Source organism: Ursus maritimus, unplaced genomic scaffold (assembly GCF_017311325.1).
Source record: "Ursus maritimus isolate PB19 unplaced genomic scaffold, ASM1731132v1 scaffold_4, whole genome shotgun sequence".
Taxonomy (NCBI): Eukaryota; Metazoa; Chordata; class Mammalia; order Carnivora; family Ursidae; genus Ursus; species Ursus maritimus.
In genome coordinates, this window is record NW_024426552.1 from 69034352 (window position 1) to 69055508 (window position 21157).

A 21157-nucleotide genomic window follows, 5' to 3' on the forward strand; every position below is an offset into this window, starting at 1 on the left:
CTGGCTCTTTGGCATCTATAGTAGTACCTGGAATATTCTTTCCCTATTTTTTATCTGTGCAAACTATCCTTTATGTTATTTTTCAAGTTAAAGTCATGCTCTTTCTCAAATCATTTTGAAGTGATAGAAGTGATCTCTTCCCCTTTCGTACTCATGCATTCATTGAACAGATATTTATGGATTGCCTTGTATGTGGCAGGTTCTGTTGAACCATGAGGTAGGAAGTGAGCTATGTCACTTGTGGACTGAGACAGTTAAAGCCCACATGCCCCCTCAGTCTCTCTCTCCCATTTTGGTGGCGACCTATTAAGATAATGGAACTTTAGGATCGCAGCAACCTAGATCCATAAATCGTCTTAAGGAGAAGAACTAAGTTCCTCAGGTTTAGTGTCCACTAGAAATAAACCTTCATTGTGTCAAAACATTCAGATTTTGGGATAGGTTTGTTACCAGTGCATAGCCTGGTCTGATAAAGGGTTGTTTCGGACTTTTACTGGTATGACAGTGCTACTATAAATATTCTTATAATTTGCACATCTGTGAGAGTTTCTTGGATTTATATCCAGCAATAAAATTGCTGAGTTGCAGAATGTAAAGACAGACGGTCTACTTTACAAGCAATACCAAGTTGTTTTCTGAAGTAGTTTTGCTACTTTGCACTCTGCTAGCAGTTAGGGAAATTCTCTTTGCTCTACATCCTTGATAATATGTAATTTTGGTCAGCCTTCTTAATTTTTGCCAATCTAGAAGCTGTAAAAATGGTATCTGATAATGGCCTTAACTTTATATTTCCACAATTTTTTATGAGGTTGGGCATGTTCTCATGTATTTATTCACTTTGTTGTCTTCTATGAAATGCCATTCCCATCACTTGCTCCTTATTAATTGGATTGTATGTCTTTTACTTATTTCTTTATAGAAATTCTTTATATGTTCTGAATATTATTTTTTGTCAGCTACTTTTGTTGCAGATTATCTCCTTGGTTTGCAGCATATCTTTTTATTTTATGGTATAGAATGTAGTCCTATTTATCAGTCTTTTCCTTTAGAGCCATAAAGATACTCTCTCTACGTAAAGAAACCCTTCTATATAATCTTCTAAAAGTTAGAATTTTGCCTTTCACATTAAATCTTTAATTCATCTAAAGATTTTTTTGGTATAAGGTAGGGGTCTTCACCTGCGTTCTCCAGAAGGCAGAGCTTGAGGCGGAAGGCTTATGTATCTTTTCATTATTAGGAAGTACATTTCAAGGAGCAGAAGTATGGGGAAGGAGGAGTGGAGTACTCCTGTAGTGGTAGCCTATATGGAAGTGGAACTGATGGCTCAATCCCCTTGTATTGCCTCTCAGGAAGTTACAGGAAGTCAGTCTCAGGATCATCCAACGGGATAAGAAAAAGGATCTATTTAATGAGATGGGATCTGTTCTCATCACATTGGTCACAGGTTCACCCCACAGTTAACTCCCCTGCACTATCAGGTTGCACTTGTTGGGGTAGGGTGTGCAGCTCAGGAATGAAGTGAGGCATTGTCGTATTGTGCCTGCATTTAAAAGTTGGCCACATCCAATATAGAGCTGGTAGGTGGAGTAGCAGCTTGAATAAGAGATAGGTGAGGCTGAAAGGATCGGAAAAGTTGAATCTAGTAGAGGATCCAACCTCTTAGATAAAAAACGTTCCTATCAGGGTCTTTCTACATTATTCTGTTTCAGGAATGTCTTTGCTCTTCCTGGGCCTTCGCTCTTCCATATAGATTTTAGAATTAGCTGTCCAATTTTTCATAAAACCCGTTTGGGATTTTGATTAAGATTACTTTGAATCTAGATTAATTTGAAAAAAATTTGGCATTTATATAATTTTGAGTCGTTTAAAATTTTTTTCTTTTTTGTTTACTTTTTTTTTTTTTTTTTAAAGATTTTATGTATTTGACACGGAAGTGAGGAGAGAACAAGCACAAGCAGGGGGAGTGACAGGCAGAGGGAGAAGCAGGCTCCCTGTTGAGCAAGGAGCCCAGTGTAGGGCTCAAACCCAGGACTCTGGGATCATGACCCAAGCTAAAGCCAGCCGCTTAGCCAGCTAAGCCACCCAGGGGCCCAATTTTGAGTCTTAAATTCCTGAACACTAGTATCTCTCCATTTATTAAATTCTCCTTAATATCTTTGAATCTGTTTTCCTCCTGTATAAAGATTCTCATTCCATGGTTCCCAAACTGTGCCAGTGTACCCTGGGATACCCCCCTGAGCTGAGAGGCACTGTGGGATTTTACATTTTAGAGGGAGTCAGTGATCGGCATCTATTGAACACCATGTGGACTTGCAGCTCTAGGGAGTTCCACAGTTTCAACATTAAGTTGTGGTACATTTCGTAATGTCCATCTTTGTGGAGCAGCTGCTGTGATTAAAAGTACAGAAATCAATGTGGAACAGAAAATGAGGGTGGGCAGTGCCTGAGGTCTTGTATTATGTAGTGCCCATCAGGTGCATGTTTCCAGTTTGTAAGTGATTGAGAAAGAAATAAAAAAAATCTTCAGTTTGTGTGTATTGCTTTTTTTTAATAACTACTAAGTTTTTAGGACATAAATACTAATAAAGTTGTTTGGACCTAACTACTAAGTAAGTGAAACTGTTAGGAATTTCTTTTAGCATTGTGAATAATTACTTAGAATAGCAAGGGCCCATGAATTGAGAAGGTTTGGGAACTTCTGTTGTAGGAACTTCATGTTTTTCTTATGTTAAAAATGGTATCTTTTCCCCTTCCAATTTCATTTTGTTTAGTATACAGAAATGCAGTTGAGTTTTGTATATTCTGCTGTATCTTGCAAAATTTGCTTGATTTGTGTTTATCTTAATAATTTGTTGTTTTTGAGCTAACACCTCACACCTGTCAGAATGGCTATAATTAACAACACAAGAAACAACAGGTGTTGGTGAGGTTTCAGAGAAAGGGGGGAACCCTCTTGCACTATTGGTGGGCATGCAAACTGGTGCAGCCCCTCTAGAAAACAGTGGAGATTCCTCAAAAAGTTAAAAATAGAACTACCCTATGATCTAACAATTGCACTACTAGGTATTTACCCAAAGGATACAAAAATACAGATTTGAAGGGCACATGCACCCTGATGTTTATAGTGACATTATCAACAATAGCCAAACAATGGAAAGAGCCTAAAAGTCCACTGACTGATGAATGGATAAAGAAGATGTGGTGTGTACACACACACACACACACGCACACATGCACACGCACACACACACGCATGCACGCAGGCAATGGAATATTACTTAGCCATCAAAAATGAAATCTTGCCATTTGCAATGATGTGAATGGAGCTAGAGTATATTATGCTAAGCAAAATAAGTCAGAAAAAGATAAATACCATATGATTTCACTCGTGTGAAATTTAAGAAACAAAACAGATGAACATAGGGGGGAAAAGAGAGAGAGAGGGAAACAAACTGTAAGAGACTTAATGATTGAGGGGCGCCTGGGTGGCACAGCGGTTAGGCATCTGCCTTCGGCTCAGGGCGTGATCCTGGCGTTATGGGATCGAGCCCCACATCAGGCTCCTCCACTATGAGCCTGCTTCTTCCTCTCCCACTCCCCCTGCTTGTGTTTCCTCTCTCGCTGGCTGTCTCTATCTCTGTCGAATAAATAAATAAAATCTTAAAAAAAAAAAAAAAAAGAGACTTAATGATTGAGAACAAACTGAGGGTTGATGGAGGGAGGTGGGTGGGCAATGGGCTAGATGGGTGATGAGTATTAAGGAGGGAACTCGGTGCCCAAGCATATTTTTAGTGGCCAGTGGATTGAGATTGGGTTTCTCTGATATCTTATTTATTTCAAGTAATATTACTCATTCTACTTTTGCTTGTGATTATATGTAACTTCCAAAGTTCCAAAATCAAATATACAAAGCAAGATACGTTCAGAGAAGTCTCACTTTCAATTCAGTCTCCTCCATTTTGTTCCATTCCCCAAAGTAACCATTGAAAAAATTATGGTTTCTCCTTCTATTAAAAAAATAATAAGCTTGTGCGTGTATGTGTGCATGTCTGTGTATTGAAATGCCTTTCCTTTCCACTTAGATAAATGGTAGCATACCATACATATATTTTTCTCCCATCTTGCATTTTCATTAGTAGTATACCCTGAGATCACTCCATGGGATAGATTGATTTCCACATTCATTTTACAGCTTCATAGTGCTTGAGTGGGGGGTACATCATAGCTAATTCAACCAGTCTCCTGCTTATTGCGATTTGAGATGCTTCCATCTTTTGCTTTTACAGGTATTACAGGCTTGGCCTTAATGCAGTCTCCTGCAGATGCACTGCTATTGGTAACTCCACCAGCATGAGCATGTTGCTTTAAGTGATACGATATTCCAAATGGTAAATAACAAGAACTTCTCAGTAAAAGTGAACTGAGTAAGACAAATTCCAGGCTTCTCTTGGTTTCATAGTGGTTGCATAGCTGGAAAATTCAGTTTGTGTTAAAACTGTGTAAAAAATATTTTATATGCAAAATAGAACTGTGCTCTAGGTTCAGATAATTATATAAATACACATATATATATGTATACATATAAAACTTTTTTTAACTATAAATCAGTGCATGGTGGGACATTCGAGAGTTCTGAAGATGTGGGGTGCCTGGGTGGCTCAGTTGGTTAAGCAACTAATTCTTGATTTCAGCTCAGGTCTTGATCTCAGGGTTGTGTGTTCAGGCACTGCGGTGGGCTCCACACTGGGTTGGAGCCTACTTAAAAAATAAATTAAAATATAAAAATAAAAATAATTATAGAAAAGAGTTGTGATGGTGTGCCTGGTGGCTCAGTCAGATTAAGCATCTGCCTTCGGCTCAGGTCATGATCCCACGGTCCTGGGATCCAGCCACACATGGCACTCCTGCTCAGCAGGGAGCCTGCTTCTCTCTGTCCCCTTGCCCCTCCCCCAGTTTGTGCTCTTTCTCTCGCTCTCTAATAAATAAAATCTTAATTTATTTTTTAAAGATTTTATTTATTTATTTGACAGAGAGAGCACAAGCAGGAGGAGCAGTAGAGGGAGAGGAAGAAGCAGACTCCCCACTGAGCAGGGAGCCTGATGTGAGACTTCTATCCCAGGACCCCAGGATCATGACGTGAGCTGGAGGCAGCGCTTAACCGACTGAGCCACCCAGGCACCCCTAAATAAAATCTTTAAAATAAAAAGAGTTGTGAGGACTTGCTGGCACATTGGAGAATGCTGGTATCTGTGAAATGTGTTCACTAAATACCAGTAGAACCCCTTTTCTTTTTCTTTTCTTTTTTTAACTAATTTATTTATTTTAGAGAGAGCATGCACAAGCATGGTGAGGGGCAGAGGCAGAGGGGGAGAGAGAATCCCAAGCAGATTCCCCACTGAGCGTGAAGCCCGAAGAGGGGCTCAGTTCCACTATTATGAAATCACGACCTGAGCCGAAATCAAGAGCAGAGCCACCCAGAACACCTACAATGCCTTTTCATTTGTATTTATTTTTTATTTGTTTTCTTTATTTGTGCTTTCTCTATTTCTTGATTAAATTTGTCAGAGGTATTGTACTAGTTTTATCCAAGATCTAACTTTTAGCTTTATTGATCTCCACTGTATGTATAATAGTCTTCTATTAAGCAATTTCAGCTTTTATCTGAATTATTTTCTTCCTACTTCTTTGGGTTTACTTTGTTGTTTATTTTTGTTTTGCTTCTTAGGCTAGATGCTTAACTCATTAATTTTTAGTTCTTTTTTAAAGTAAAACTTAAGAACTGGAAGTGTCCTTAAGTGCTTTAATCACATCCTGCAAGTTTGTGTATGTGTAGTAAAATACATATAACATAAAATTTGCCACTTTCAAAACTTTTTTTATCTTTCCAAACAGGAACTCTCTACCCATTAAATAATAAATCCCCACTTCACTGTACCATCAGGCCCTGTGATTTCTAATCTTCGGTCTCTTTGAATAATTTGACCACTCTAGATGCCTCATGGAATTGAAATTGAAATTATACAGTATTTATCCTTTTGTATTTGGCTCATTCTACTTAATGTTTTCAAAGTTCATCATTATTAGAGGACATATCAAATTTCACTTCTTTTTAAAGATAACCATGCTCTACACTAGGTTTATACCACATTTTGTTTATCTTTGACATATATTTTTGACACACAGCTTTTTCATTCTCATTCAGTTCTAATAAGTATTTTCTGATATCCTTTATGATCTCTTTTCTTAACCATAAGTTTTTTAGAGGTGTTTTAAAATTTCCAAACTTAAGGAGTATTTTTCTAGTTAAATCTTTTTGTTAGTGATTTCCAACTTGACTGACTTCGGTTAAGTGTATAGGGTAATTCTAATCTTTTGAAAATTTTCTTTGTCTCAAAATATTTTTATTTTGTCCTCATTCTTGAAAGAGAGTGTTGTTGAATCTGCAGTATGTTGGCACCTTCTCTCAGAACATTGAGAATATTCCAGTGTCTTCTGGCTGTTACTGTTGGTATCAAGTAAGCTTGAAGTCCAATTGCCCTTTTCCTCCATTGGCTGATTTTAAGAATTCTTTGCTTTTTGACCTTAATTTCACTATGATGTGTCTTTACTTCAATTACTTTTTTATCCTGCTTTTGATTTATTAGGTTTCTTCATGTAATGGATTTGTGTCCATCAATTCTAGAAATTTCTTAGCTACTAATTTATCTGGCAAACCAGTCCCTCATTCATTCTGTCCTCTCCTTCTGAAACTCCAAATAGTTATATCTTAAGTCATCCAACCTACTCATCTTACTTTTCTTTCATATTTTCTTTGTCTCTGTGCTGCTTTCTAAAGTGACTTTCTAAAGATACATACATCTCCCAGTTCACTAATTCTTTCTTCCACTGCATCTATACTCCTTTTTACTTCAAATGCCAAGTTCCCATTTTCAGGTATTATGTTTTTTCTTACTGAAAGTATCGTGTGGTGGTTTTTTCATGTTTGCTTTTTTTTCAAGCTTCTTAAGATGTTCTGTGTCAGATCATTCCACATCTATTTCACCAGTCTGTTTTGGATAGTTCTCAGTCCCCGTGCCTTGTTTCATTTTCTGAATTTTCACTATGAGATGTTCCTTTTCCTCAGAATTTTATATTTGGGTATTATTTGAGACCTGTGTTAAAGTTCTTTTCATTTGATTTTGCCATTCACCAGCATGACCATATTTAATTATATACTTATTTGGGAATTTGGGGGACCTCAGAGGTGGGATGAATTCAGACCAAAAAACGTGCATTTTCTTGTTAGGATTTCTCAGAGATCCTCACCCTCATCCCTCACCCCACAGTATCACTGGACTCAAAATATTTAAGATTTTCTTGTTCCCTTAGGCCCAGAGGGATTTGTTCCTGGTTTAATCTTGTATCTTATACAGACTATACTTTTTAGGTCTTAGTCTTACGTGGAAGGAGCTTCTGTCAGATTTTTCAATTTAGGCAGACTCAGTTTTATCAAACCTGCCCCCTGTGACAGACATCACAGTGGAAGTTGAAGATCTTCAGTAGTTAATCAAAAATACCTCAAGAATAACTGGATTAGTATATTGCTTACTCTGTTGTTGATTTCACTCTGCCTTGGGCTCAATGGAAACATCCTTTTTATCTTAATTAGTCTATCCTTGCATTTTTATAGATTTGATACGTTATCCACTCCTTTATTTATTTGAGTTTGAAGCAACATTTCTTTCCACTTTCCTTCTTTATTCTTCTCCGGTGCCCCAGTTGTGTTTTCTACATCTCTTTCCCTCTTTCCCTTTTACTTTCTGGCTTTGCTACTAAATAGGCCTAATGTTATGGCCATTGGCACCAAATAAAAACATTCTTTACCTTCTAATTTGTGGACTTGCCTTCCATAGTGTGCGTTGTGCCTTTGAGGTGATTTGGGATATTTTTAATTGATACTTTCACTCTCATTTGAGGCTTTTTTGGAGTGGGAGGGGAAGAGAGTCCAGTGGTTTGGGAGCTCTTGTAGCTTATTGAGAGATTGCTAGAAGTCTTATCAAATACTTTTGTATTATTAACATTCATAAGGTACTGAAAAACTAAGGTTCATTTGTTATTTATATAAAATGTAAGTGAAAATATAAAGCAAGCTGTGCCTTTTAAAATTGTCATGTTTTTCAGTAATATATGATTTATACTTGAAATATCATAGTTGATCCAAGTTAGATTATAAAAAAATTAGTAATTTTTATTAGTTTGGCTGGTTCCAGACACCACTCCTTTTTTCATTTCTGTTGTATATTTAGCTTCCCCTAGTCTCCTTCAGTAGACAATTGAGGAATTGTTTGTCTTTGAGTCGTGTCACAATTAAACAATGGGCCTGTTAGAAGAGTACAGTGTGTTTTGGGCTTGCTTTTTGTTTCGCCTACTTGTTTTTCACTGAAAAGTAGCAAAAAGTGTTTGAACAGATTTGGAGAGAGGCACTACTTACCATTTTTTTAATAAAACATTTTTGGGTAATGATGGAGCAAAACAGTGAAGCAGAACTTTATCGTGAATTGTTTTTATATTCTTTATTGCTTCTGACTAAAATATAAGATGTAAAGAACCTTATCACATCATCATCTAGCACTTTTTAGGCATTTGACGCCATCAGTAGAAGCAATATGCAAAAAAATAACACTGTCTTATGGAAAAGGATCAAAGACTAAGGCTATGAGTCAGCTGTTAGAGGAAAAGTATAAATCTTTCAAAGATATTTTTGTTGATATTGGGTAGTTTGTATGTTATCTAGTGAAATGCTGTTTGATAGAGAACTAATAAATTTAGGAAGAATAATATTTCATCTGGCAACAGAGTATAGTACCATAAATCAGTGAATACTATTGTCTTAATACATGCAAGGATCTGTATTAAGCATTAAAGGCGATAGTACAGTGTATAATAATAGTAGTAGATAGTACGATATACAATAGTAATAGTGGTGGTGGTATAATTCCTGCCTTTCAATCGCTTGAAGTCTTGAGTAGGAAAGGCACCTAAAATAATAAATGATGCACAGTTATAATTCATTGCCAGAGTGGTTATACACACGCGCACACACACGTGTGTGCGTGTGTGTGTGTGTGTGTGTGTGTAGTTTGTTTTTAACATTTGAATTTTATCTCTATACCCAATGTGGGGCTTGAACATAGAACCCTGAGATCAAGAGCCACATGCTCTACTGTCTGAGCCAGCGCCCCCCCCACAACAGAGTCGTCCAGTCTATTAACATGATTAAGAAAAACAGCATGAGATTAAGAGTTGTTACTAGACCTTGAATTCTGGTCTTAGTTTTGTTAGTAATTAGATTTGTGTGACTTTAGGGAAACTGCTTATTCTTTGGGGTGTCAGGTCCTTCTCATATCAAATAGGAAAGATGGACCAGATAAATTCATTTTTTTTAAACTTTTTTTTTTTTTAAGATTTTATTTATTTATTTGACAGAGGGAGAGAGAGACAGCCAGCGAGAGAGGGAACACAAGCAGGGGGAGTGGGAGAGGAAGAAGCAGGCTCCCAGTGGAGGAGCCTGATGGGCGCTGGGATCACGCCCTGAGCCAAAGGCAGATGCTTAACAACTGAGCCACCCAGGTGCCCCATGGACCAGATAAATTCTAATCCAATTTTACTACTGTCTGAATTTATCTTCCTGTGTAACTTGTATTCTGAGGACGTGAGGTGTGTGGTTTTTGTTTTGTTTTGTTTTTTGTGAGGTGTCGGTCTTGTTCAGAGGAACCAAAGAATCATTTTGAAGAGAGATAGAAATGACCTTATATAGGAAATAATTATTGCTGAGCATTGAAAGATTTGGTTAGATAGAGAAAAGGATGAAGAAAATTTAAAAATGGAGAAATATATACACAACACAAAGATGATTTAGGCCAGAAAATTCTTTGGTGTCTTTGGGCAGCGTAGGCATATGTTTATGTTGTGCATTTATATGATATCAGATTGATTCAGTAGTAAATGTCCCAAATATCAGTTTAGTCCCCAGTCTGTTGGTTATGGGTAGCTCTAAGCAAAAACCTGAATGCTAGAAACTCATCAGGAAGCTAGTTAGAGCTTTTATCCTCTTCCTCTGAACAGCAGCTTGAAGACGTAGATAACTACTTAGAGAAATCCTGAAATGAAGTAATGACGTCATCCTCAGCTAAGCTGGTGTCAGAGTATCAAGGATCATGCGTATAATTACTAAGATCTAATCATTTATGAGGCCTGTTACTTAGAATTGTTGGTATTGTATTTGTCATCTTGAGTAATTTCATTAAGGACATCTGTGACCCATATGTTTAATGTTAAATTTGGGCTTTATTTAGACATGTGTTGCCTCCAGGGTACATCATGTTAATTGGGGTTTGCTTGAGACAGCTAATTCAGCTTTATCTATAATGTACAGTCACCAAGAAGAATATTCTGAAACAGACAAATAATATATTCCCCTTTAGTTCTGTTGGACTGAATTTGTACAGCAAATTAAAAAGCTGCTGTGCAGTATATTAAAATAGAGCAGTAAAGGAATTTTTTTGGATAACCAAAGTATAAGGAAAGGCATATTCAGAAAGTTGCCATCTAGTGTTCTTTGCCTAGAATTTTGTGGGGTTTTCCCATACAAACGGCAATTAGTCTCTCTGGCTAACACAGGAAAGCCTACTGATCTTTCTGATTTTTGTTACAAAAAAATAGTATAGTAAATACCATTGCATGTATATAGATTTCCAACCATGTTTAACCATGTTAAAGGTTTCATTAGGTTTATATACCCTAGCTTGGAAATCTAGCCATGTATTACTGTTTCCTATGTTTAAAATGTGGGCAGTATAGGATGAATAAATAGGAGTCTTCTGCCACCCAAATAGTACATTAAAATTGGGGGTAAGAGGGTGAAGTATAGAGCTGGGATATATTTTAAAGCAGCAGTTCTCAAAGTGTGGTCTATGGTACTGTTGGGGTCTATGAGGTCAAAACCTATTTTTGTATTACTAAGATTTTCTTTGCTTTTCATACTGTTGAAATTTTCATTGCTGGTACAAAAGCAGTAGTAGGTACAACTGCCTGTGCTTTAACAGATACCAAGGTAGTGGCCCTGCACTTCTAGGGTTTTGTTTTGTTTTGTTTTGTTTTGTTTTGTTTTGTTTTTTGGGGGGTGGGGCAGAGGGCGAGGAAGAGAGAGACTTTTAAGCAGGCTCCATGCCTTGTGCAGAGATCCATGTGGGGCTCAGTCTCACAACCCTGAGATCATGACCTGAGCTGAAATCAGGAGTCAGACGCTAAACAACTGGGCCACCCACGTGCCCCCACTTGTAGGTTTTTGTTTTTGAAAAAGATTTTATTTATTTACTTAACATGAGCTAGCGGAGAGGCTGAGGGAGAGGGAGAAGCAGACTCCCTGCTGAGCAGGGAGCCCGATGTGGGGCTCAGTCCCAGGACCCTGACATCCTGACACAAGCTGAAGGCAGCCATTTAACCCACTGAGCCATCCAGGTGCCCCCTGCCCCACTTGTAAGTTTTTGTTTTTTGTTTTAAAAAAGGCTTGTTTTACTTAAGAATGTACTTCGAGGGTGCTTTTATTTGGATTTTCTTTTTAAGATTTATTTATTTTACAGAGAGAGATGGCGAGAGAGGGAACACAGGCAAGGAGAGTATGAGAGGGAGAAGCAGGCTTCCTGCCCAGCAGGGAGCCCGATGCGGAGCTTGATCCCAGGACCCTGGGATCATGACCCAAGCCAAAGGCAGACGCTTAATGGCTGAGCCACCCAGGCGCCCCTTTTATTTGGATTTTTAATCTACGTACACTACTTTGGCTAAAAACCTAAAATAACTAGGCCTGAAAAGACATTTCCCTTCATTGTTCTCCTTTTTTGAAAGATAAAACCTGTTAAACAATTTAGCATAAAAAAAATCTCCCGAGTTAAAAAAAAAAAGAAAGCCACAAATACCAGGTATCAAATAAGTAGTGAAACATGCCTTAAACTCCTACAAATAGTGCTTTTTAAGTCATTCAAGCATTTCTGAACTTTTCTTAGGCAGATGTTTTAAACATTTGTTACAATTAAAGACACAAATGTTAGAATAGCATAAACAACTTTATAGTGTAACAAATATACTTTAAGCAATCATTACTTACACCCCACTCACTGCTAAAAATGTATAATTTTGGTTTTTGAGAGCGAACTCTATATTGCAGCTGTTCTCCAAGTTAGGGTATCCAACATTCCATATGAAATGCATATAATGGGGTGTCTGGGTTAAGCATAGGACTTTTGCTTTCAGCTCAGGTCATCATCTCAGGTTTGTGAGATCAAGCTCCGCATTGGGTTCTGTGCTGGGCATGGCGCCTGCTTAAGATTCCTTCTCTCCCTCTCTGCCTTTCTACTCTCCCCACTGCCCCCCCAGTGTGCATGTACTCTCTCTCTAAAATAAACCTCAAAAAAAAAAAAAAAAAGGAAGAAAGAAATGCATATAATGACATGATGCCCTAAAGTGTTTACACTTTTAAAGATCTCTTGGTATATTTAACACAGCAATGCTGGTAAGATTCTTATTATCTCAGTGAGGTCAGCATTAGAATTTCAGGCCTAGTTACTGGAGGTATTCAAACAGATCAGAAGTGTTTCCCTGGTCTGACAGCCAGAACATTTGTAAGAAATGTATTCTAACCCTGATTTAGAAGAGGAGAGGGTCATGCTGCCCATACATTCCTAGAAACTTCTCTAATTTGGAGTTCTGTAATACATTCAGAATGGTGCCATGTTTAACAAATACCCTTAAAAATACTAGAATACTTCTTGAAAACCTATTATATTTATTCTTTTAAACTATTCTGATCTGAAGAAAGAACTGAAGTTTAGGAAAGGGGAAAATGAACATAAAAAAAGTTTATTTCTAGCCCTGAAAGAACAAAATTATTGAACAAAGTCATCAAATACAGCAGTTAATGTCAATGTAACAATTAAATAATCGAATGGGATTAAATTAAAATAAAAGTCAATATAAAATTTGAAGACAAAACAGAAAAGACAAACTACTTTCACTTAATTCCATTTCTATCTACCAAAATAAGGGGGGGGGGGAAGGCAACACATTCCTACCAAAGATGTCGAATTCCAAATATAATTCCTTGCTTTTCTTAATACAGGATGAAAATGTGTTTGACACAATCATACATTTCTTTTTCCCTTTCATTTAGCAACATTCTAGAATGGTGAGTGAAAAGGACTTCAGCTCTCTCAAGGCCAGGCCAGTACTTGATATTCCCTGGTAAATCCCACAATATCTACCACAGTGCCTTTGCCATAGTGGTCAATAAATGTGTTGAGTGATTAAACAAATGTGTGTGTGTGTGTGTGCGCGCGCGCGCATTTTTCCCCTTTCTTACACACACACACACACACACACACACTGTGGGGAAATGGATTTTAATTGTCTAGCTTATCTATTGTGGAAGCAATGGAAACAAGGAAGACAATCTTCATTTTATAGAACTATGAAATTCCACTTATAGTGGAAACCCAAAAGGAGTATGAATCTGGATTTTAGCTCTAATTCTACCATGGTTTTTTGACATGTCACTGGATATGGATCTCATTATATTTTAAAGTTTTAGATTAAAACACTGATGCAAGTTCTTTAAGCACCCATTTTTTCTAACTATACCTACAGCTCAATTAGATCTAAAATTGTTCTGGCTAGAATACAGGATATATAAACAGACATGTATTCATGTGAACCCTACAAAGAAATACTCATAGGTAGTTTTAAATTGCTTATTAAAGGCACAGGTTCATTTAGGACTGGTGGTAACTAGATACATTTTAAGCAGCTCAATATTTATGTGTGGAAGGGAAGAGAATTTATACTATGCGCCAGGCACTCAACACGTGAAAACACAGTTGTGTTAGCTTCGGTTTCTTACACTATCACAACTACTCTACCTGTTTACTATTCTCAGGTAGGAGAAAATACTCCATATTTTCGTGGTTTCCCAGTTTGAACTGTCCCTAAAAGCAGCAAAAGGAACAAGAGGAGAAGGAAACCTGAAGACCACCAGAGAGTCTGAAATACAATAAATAAGTACTAGAGTAATATTGTTCTAATAACACAAGAGGACTAAGGTAACTTTTAGTTTTCAATGGGAATTTTCATTCTGAAGTGATGACAAAAAGGGTGAATACAAAAGGCAGTCATTAAAAAAACATGAATCTTGATTCAGATATAATTTTTCTTTAACAAGATCTGAACATTTTAATTTAAAATTAACTAATAAATCACAATTCCATATTGCTTTTAGGATTATTTTGCTTAAAAATGACACACTTCAGAATTAACCAAAGTATATTTCTATTACAAGTTAGTTTATCCAAGTAAGTAAAGAATAAACCGCAGTGTAGCTCCCTTAACCTAGGAGTCAGGTTTTAATGACAAAGTCCGTTGCCAGCAATGGACGCGCAGGTAACCCTCAAAGAAGTTGTAAATACAAATCCCAAACTGCTTCTATAAACTGGAAAGACCTTTGTTGAGTCACAGGCATAAAAATGGGGCATTGGCACTGGATTCAATGAACATGGTCTCTATGACGTACGTATGGCAGGGCCTTCCAGAGTGGTCATGACGATCGGTCTTAACATCTGGTTGATTTTCTATTTCATTGGTAGCGTCGTCTTTATCATCATCCACCCAAACAACGATTTACACAGAATGTTCACATCTGAAACCCAAGTGGCACTGTAGATTTCCACCAGAAATAAACCAGCTATTTCTTCAAGGAGCCCTGAGGTACAGTTAAGTAGTTCGCCCCAGGTCACACATTGAAGTAAGTGGTGGAACCAGGATTCAAACCAAGGGAATCTGATTCCACAACCCACGCTCTTAATCCCAACATTGGACAGTACGCAGCTGAAGGTGTACCGGCAGTTTCTAGTCATGTTCCATCTGTGAGCCAGCCTTAAGGATAGAATTTGTAGTCAGTTTAGAGTAAGTAATTATTGTGCTGTTTTTAAAGATTTGTTTATTTTATTTTTAAGAGAGAGAGTGTGTGTGAGCATGAGTGGGAGGGGCAGTGGGAGAGGGAGAGAGAGCGAATCCCAAGGAGAGTCCGTGCTGAGCGTGGAGCCGGACATTGCAACTGGACCTCACAGACCCACGACCTGAGCCGAAACAAAAATTCAGACTCTCAGCTGACTGTGCCACCCACATGCCCTTCTTGTGCCCTGTTTTATATTGATTTTTTAACCACAACTGTGATTATTATAATCAAGCTAAAAATTACTTGTTAGCCACAGATAACCACTGCTAATATTTTCGTGCATTTCTTTCTTTGAATGGATGCAAATGTATTTTGAAATTTTGTTGTATTACCCTGATTTTTAAAAAAAAAAAGATTTATTTGGGAGACAGAAGGAAAGAGAGAGTATACATGAGCACATGAGCATGAATGGGAGGGGGTGAGGGAAAGGGAGAGAGAATCTGAAGCAGACTCGGTGCTGAATGCAGAGCCAGATGCAGGGCTTGATCTCACGACCCTGAGATTACCACCTGAGCCGAAACCAAGAGTCAGCTGCTTAACTAACTATGCCACTGGACATCCCATATTACCCTGATTTTTAAATTTAATATGCATAAATATGGAGCATTCACAGTGTGACCAAAATCTGAGCATGCTGTATTTGTTGTAACCGGTGATTAAGATGAAAGTGAGCTGCTGTAGGGTCAATCTGTTTTGTCATGTTATGGTTACATAAGAAATAAACATCTGTCTTGATTTATCATGCTCTCAAGTAATCCTCCAAATAGTGTTACTAAGCTTTATCTTTCTTCCATTTGTAGTAATGGATAAGTCCTCTCTGGTGAGGCACGCCTTACAGCCCACACTTAAGAACAACCAGTTGCATCTCACTCCAAAGCAAAACAAACCCCGCCCATGATGTGACCATCTGGTTTCGAAGAATCATCTGACTATGTCATTTGCATCACATTCTTAGATTCCACCCCCATTTCTTCTCTTGACAACCAATAGTAATTTCACTTCAGGCAGTCTTGCTCACACACAGATAGGAGATCTTTTTTTTACTGTCTTCTCCCAGCCCTTCTCTAGCTAGCTCTCCCCAGAAAAGTTTATTTTCCCCCTTTACCTTCTCCTTCCTCTTTTGTAGGCTGAAAAATAACTGTCATTATGGCAGATAAAATATACAGTGGTTCTAGTGACACATACTCTTATCAGGGAAAACAAAAGCTGTAAGATTTGAAGTGGAGTTAGGTACAATAATCTCTTCATTCCTCAATTCTTCTCAAATGATACCTACTTTTCTTCAGGTACTAACATTCAATCTAAATAAAAAATAAAATTTATTTTTAATTTTACCTAAATATCATTGGCATTCCTTTCATTGTACATATAAAGTTTTGTTCACTTACATGTATTAAATAACTATAATCAAATCAGGATCTAATTACCAATCAAAATCTTGTATACTGGGGAAATGTGTTGTTTCCTAATGTGTACTTTTGTATCAGAACTCATCTAGGGGAAAAAAAACTCACCTGGAAGTTAAGTATCCTCTTCCTTTACTACTGACTTTAAATTTGTATAATCTACTGTTTTTAAAGGCCATCTATCTATCTAAGTATATGTGTAAATAAGGTTTATATAATATTAATATATATACAAACAGAGTGGAAGCTTCCGCTGAATTAGTCATGTGGATTAAGAGGGGTTACTTGACTGCCTGGATAGGGCATCGTAGGATGACAGAATCTTGGGATTTGGCCATGCTCTGGTTTTCGGCCAAACTCTGAATTTACTTTTGTCAGTGTTCCCAGATGGGTCAAATTCTGTGGTACTGTCTTGCAAAGTTTGCAAGGGACTAACACATGTAGTTAGAATGTCAGATTTTCAGAGAAACCAAATATTGCATCAGTGGCACATTCTCATCCTTTAGGAAAGTTTATATGAAGGCTAAGTTGTAATCACAAGGCTAGTGATCATGGAGTCAGATTCTTCATGGGGAGTGGTGTTGGTTGATATATTTAATAGCAAGTTTTCTATCTCTGCTCTAGAAATGGACCTATCAGAGACCTATCTTTTGATTGATTGATCAGAGCACAGTCTTCCTCTGCAGAATTTTTTTTTTTTTTGAAGACTCCATGTTGTCTGTCTTTTCATTGGAATACATACTCTTAGAATTGACTAGGTGAATATCTTTTGATAGTTAGTACCATCATGCTTTCCCAAAACTTACCACACTCCTCTTAACTAGACTTGGCTTTTCAAACATTCCTTCAGCTAACCATTTACCAATTTTGTTAGGGGAGATTACCTATGTTAATAACCAATAACAGCCCTCTCTTACTGTGTTTTACAAATTTTGCAGATTTCACTCTAAATGGATAACCTTTTCTAATTCAGAGTTGGAAAGAGGATAATTATTTCTGTTTGTGCTTATCTGTACTGTTTTTTACCTTGTTATTAACTGTATGATTTGCCTATCTATTTCAGGCCATATCATAATTCCGAATCATGTCTGATAACGGAGAACTGGAAGACAAGCCTCCAGCGCCTCCCGTGCGAATGAGCAGTACCATTTTTAGCACCGGAGGCAAAGACCCTTTGTCAGCCAATCACAGTTTGAAACCTTTGCCCTCTGTTCCAGAGGAAAAAAAGCCCAGGAATAAAATCATCTCTATATTCTCAGGCACAGAGAAAGGTAAATAGCTACTGTCATTTCAAGAGTCTCAGTTATTATTTTATGTTCCTGATTTTGATGTCTTTTTAACTGAAGTATATAGTCGAGATTTTTATGGTGAGAACAATAAACAGATCCAAGAAAACTATTGATGGTGGTATATAGGCACTATTAGAAAGGCTAATTTCTCTTAACCTGTGATAGGAAAGAATAAAACTAAATTTGTTGCTCATCTACTTTTAATATCCAATGAATTTCTGTAATCCTCTCCTTCATTTTCTAAGACTTGGGCCGTAGTTTATAGCTTCCCAACATTAATGAGGTTTGGATATTTGAGAAAGATCTAATTAAGAGAGGTTCTCATTTTTCAGTAGTAGTAATACTTAGCACTTTTTATCATGTATTCTGTTAAGTCCTCAGAAGCATCTGAGGCAGCACTCCGTGATCAATACATTAATGTGTCTTCTGCAAGCATTAGTCTAGACCAGGGTTTCTCAACATCAGTAAGGCTGACATTTGGGAGCCAAATAACGCTTTGGTGCGAGAACTGTCTTGTGTATTAAATAGTCCTCTCATCTCAGTTGAAGTCACTGAATTTGTTTTGGTGCCAAACCTAACGAAAAAACTTGGGGTTTTCAGAGCTCTTTGGACTTTAGAAATAGATGAGGATTATGGACTGGTAATGGATTTCAGAGTAAGAATTAGGTATTTGTTTATTTAATTATATTAAGCATGACTATACGGCTCTGATAGCCAGTAATACATCTAAGTGAAGATAAAGATATATTTCCACTTTTATAGCTAGGTTAACATTGAGAAGTAACGCAAGTGGAAGAAGAATAGTGCTTTATATGTAATAATAAATATACATTTAACTTGAGAGTTAAAAATACATAATCAGTGAAAATTTGAATGAGGTAATATACTTAATAAAGAATCAAATCTTTGAGAATTTATATTTGCAGACAGGATATAATCATGGGACAGTTGAAAACCTGTTCTCTTCATTATATATCTCTTATTGCTAATTTTGCTTTTAAGATTTCGTGTGGTTGTAACTGAAAACCCTCATGGAAGTATGTTTTTTCAGTATGTATGGGAAGAAGACTGCCAAGTATGTGTGTTGGGGAGCATTGAATACTCATCTTCCATAGTAATAAGTCAGTATATTTAGAGTAGGAAAACCTAAAAATGTCCATGTAAACACAGTATTTGTAATTATGAAGGTTAGAAAACAAATTTATGGAGGTTAGTACCAGAAGAAATTGCTGACAGGGTTGAAATGACTTACCTATAAAGAGCGGAATGCAAAGTCGGGTAGGGGAAGGGTGCTTGGCTGGCTCAGTCCGTGGAGCATGCAACTCTTGATCTTGGGGTTGTGAGTTTTAGTCCCATATTCGGTGTAGAGATTACTTAAAACAATAAAATCTTTAAAAAAAGGTGGGGTAGGGGAATGCTCAAGATGGGATAAAATGTACTTAGGGACAGCCTTGAAAAGGCAGAAAGCCCACAAAATGAAATGAGTAATGGTAGGGTTTGTGAGCAAATTGAACATGCATTTACATAAATTCAAAAGAGCATACCCATCTCTCTGATCATTTTGGAAATCTTCCAGTTTTACCTTCCTAACTCTACTTTCCCTTCCTTTCCCCCAGAATTACTCATCAGCCGTTACTAACTCAAGGTCCCCCCAAACAAAGGGAGGCTGAAGGTACCTAAGATGGCTCTGATTGCATTTAAGTTTATCAGCTCTTGAGATCTGTAATTAATATCCATTAAATTTTGTTTTTGTGATTTCCAAAGTCTTTCTGTTTTCTTGTATTAATCACATTCAAGATCTAATAACTTTTTAGTGTTAATCTTAAAACTTTATAGGCTCTTATTTTATTTTTTTAAAGAGTTATTTGTATATTTACTTATTTGGGAGGGAGAGGGAAAAGGAGAGAATCCCAGGCATACTCCACGCTGAGCAGGGAATGCTGAGCCCCGTGTGGGACTCAGTCCCACAACCCTGAGATCATGACTTGAGCTGAAACCACGAGTCCAACGCTTAACCACCTGAGCCACCCAACCACCCCTACAGTCTCTTCAAACAAACAAACAAACAAACAAACAACTTTGCCTTTCTTATTCGATTCCTATTTTTCTTTTCTCTTAAAAAAAATTCTATTATGGGGTGCCGGGGTGGTACAGTTAATTAAGGTCAGACTCTTGGTTTCTGCTCCGGTGGTCATCTTAGGGTTGTGAGGTCTAGCTCTGTGCCAGGCTCCATGCTCAGCACACAGTCTGCATAAGATTCTCCCTCTCCCTCTCTCTGTCAAATAAATAAATAAACGTTTAAAAAAAGAAAGAAATCTTTGCCAAACCAGGGGTCGAAGGTACTTTCTTATGTTTTCCTAAAAGTTTTACAGTTTAAACCTTTGAACTATCTGGATTTGTTTTTTATGTTTCTATAAGAAGAGATTCATATTCACTTTTTTAAAAAACCAGTGTCCTTGATCTTTCACTGAAACTTTAACCATTTCCCCACCGACCTGCAATAGGAGCCATTATCCATGAGGTTTGCACGTGTGCCAGGTCTGTTTCTGTGTTTGCTTTATTGCATTGGCTTATTTGTCCCTGAGCTAATACTGTACCGCCTTCATTACTATAGCTTATAATTCTTAATACCCGAGAGAGCAAATCTGCCAAGTTTTTCTTTATGATCTTTTGGCCCTTGGCTCTTGTCTATTCATTTTAGAATTTGTTTATCATGTACTTTTAAAAAAAGAAAAAACCTGTTGATATTTTTATTGGAATTGCATTGAATTTGTAGAGCAAGATGGGAAGAATTGCATTCAGCTTTGTAGTTGAGAGTAGAGCACCTGCAGAGTCACTTTTTATAGCCTGGTTGGAGGGAGAGAGAGAAAAAGTGAGAGATGGAATGTTTGGAGGGTTGGGTGTCCTTAATTCCTCTCATTCCTGGGGCTCTTCCCTCCCTTTCCAACCCAGCCTCCCATACTTACTGTTCCTTCCTGGAAGCTAACATCTCCGACGTAACTATGACCTGAAGCTTTGAGGATTAGGAGGAAGGGAGAACCCTGTGTGTGTGTATGCACATTCATGCTCACATGAACACAGAGATCTACCTGCTTAACCACCCCAGCAGTTCTGAACTCGCATTGTCCTGCCTATATCCTGAGTGGCTTTTTCTCTCCTTAGTTTTATCTGAATTGCTTTTCATCTTTAGGCATTCCTCACTCATTTTGTTCCATGATAAATAAAGAGATTTGTCCTAAAAGGGAAGGGCTACAGTTTGTGGTTAGTCTCTCATCTTGAAATAGGAGTCTAGAAGGGAAAAACTGTATTTTTATTTTTTAAAAAATCGTGATTACCCTGATATTTTTGCTGTCTCTAATATAAAGCCTGATCTAGAGATACTCATTTTATGCTACTCAAATTTATATCCCTGTTTCTGTCCT

General features: G+C 37.4%; 1 protein-coding gene across 2 annotated transcripts in view; it reads left to right on the forward strand.

Moving 5' to 3' along the window:
* Window positions 1-21157, forward strand: part of PAK2 (p21 (RAC1) activated kinase 2) — an 88713-nt gene that overhangs the window by 24716 nt on the left and 42840 nt on the right. The window contains exons 2-3 of one of the 2 annotated variants that reach the window (XM_040621394.1): window positions 4287-4388; window positions 17510-17717. In XM_040621394.1, the coding sequence (XP_040477328.1) occupies window positions 17531-17717 (187 nt within the window). In that variant the 5' untranslated portion in view covers window positions 4287-4388; window positions 17510-17530. The remainder of the gene's footprint in view (window positions 1-4286; window positions 4389-17509; window positions 17718-21157) is intronic. The other variant, XM_040621393.1, reaches the window with a different exon arrangement.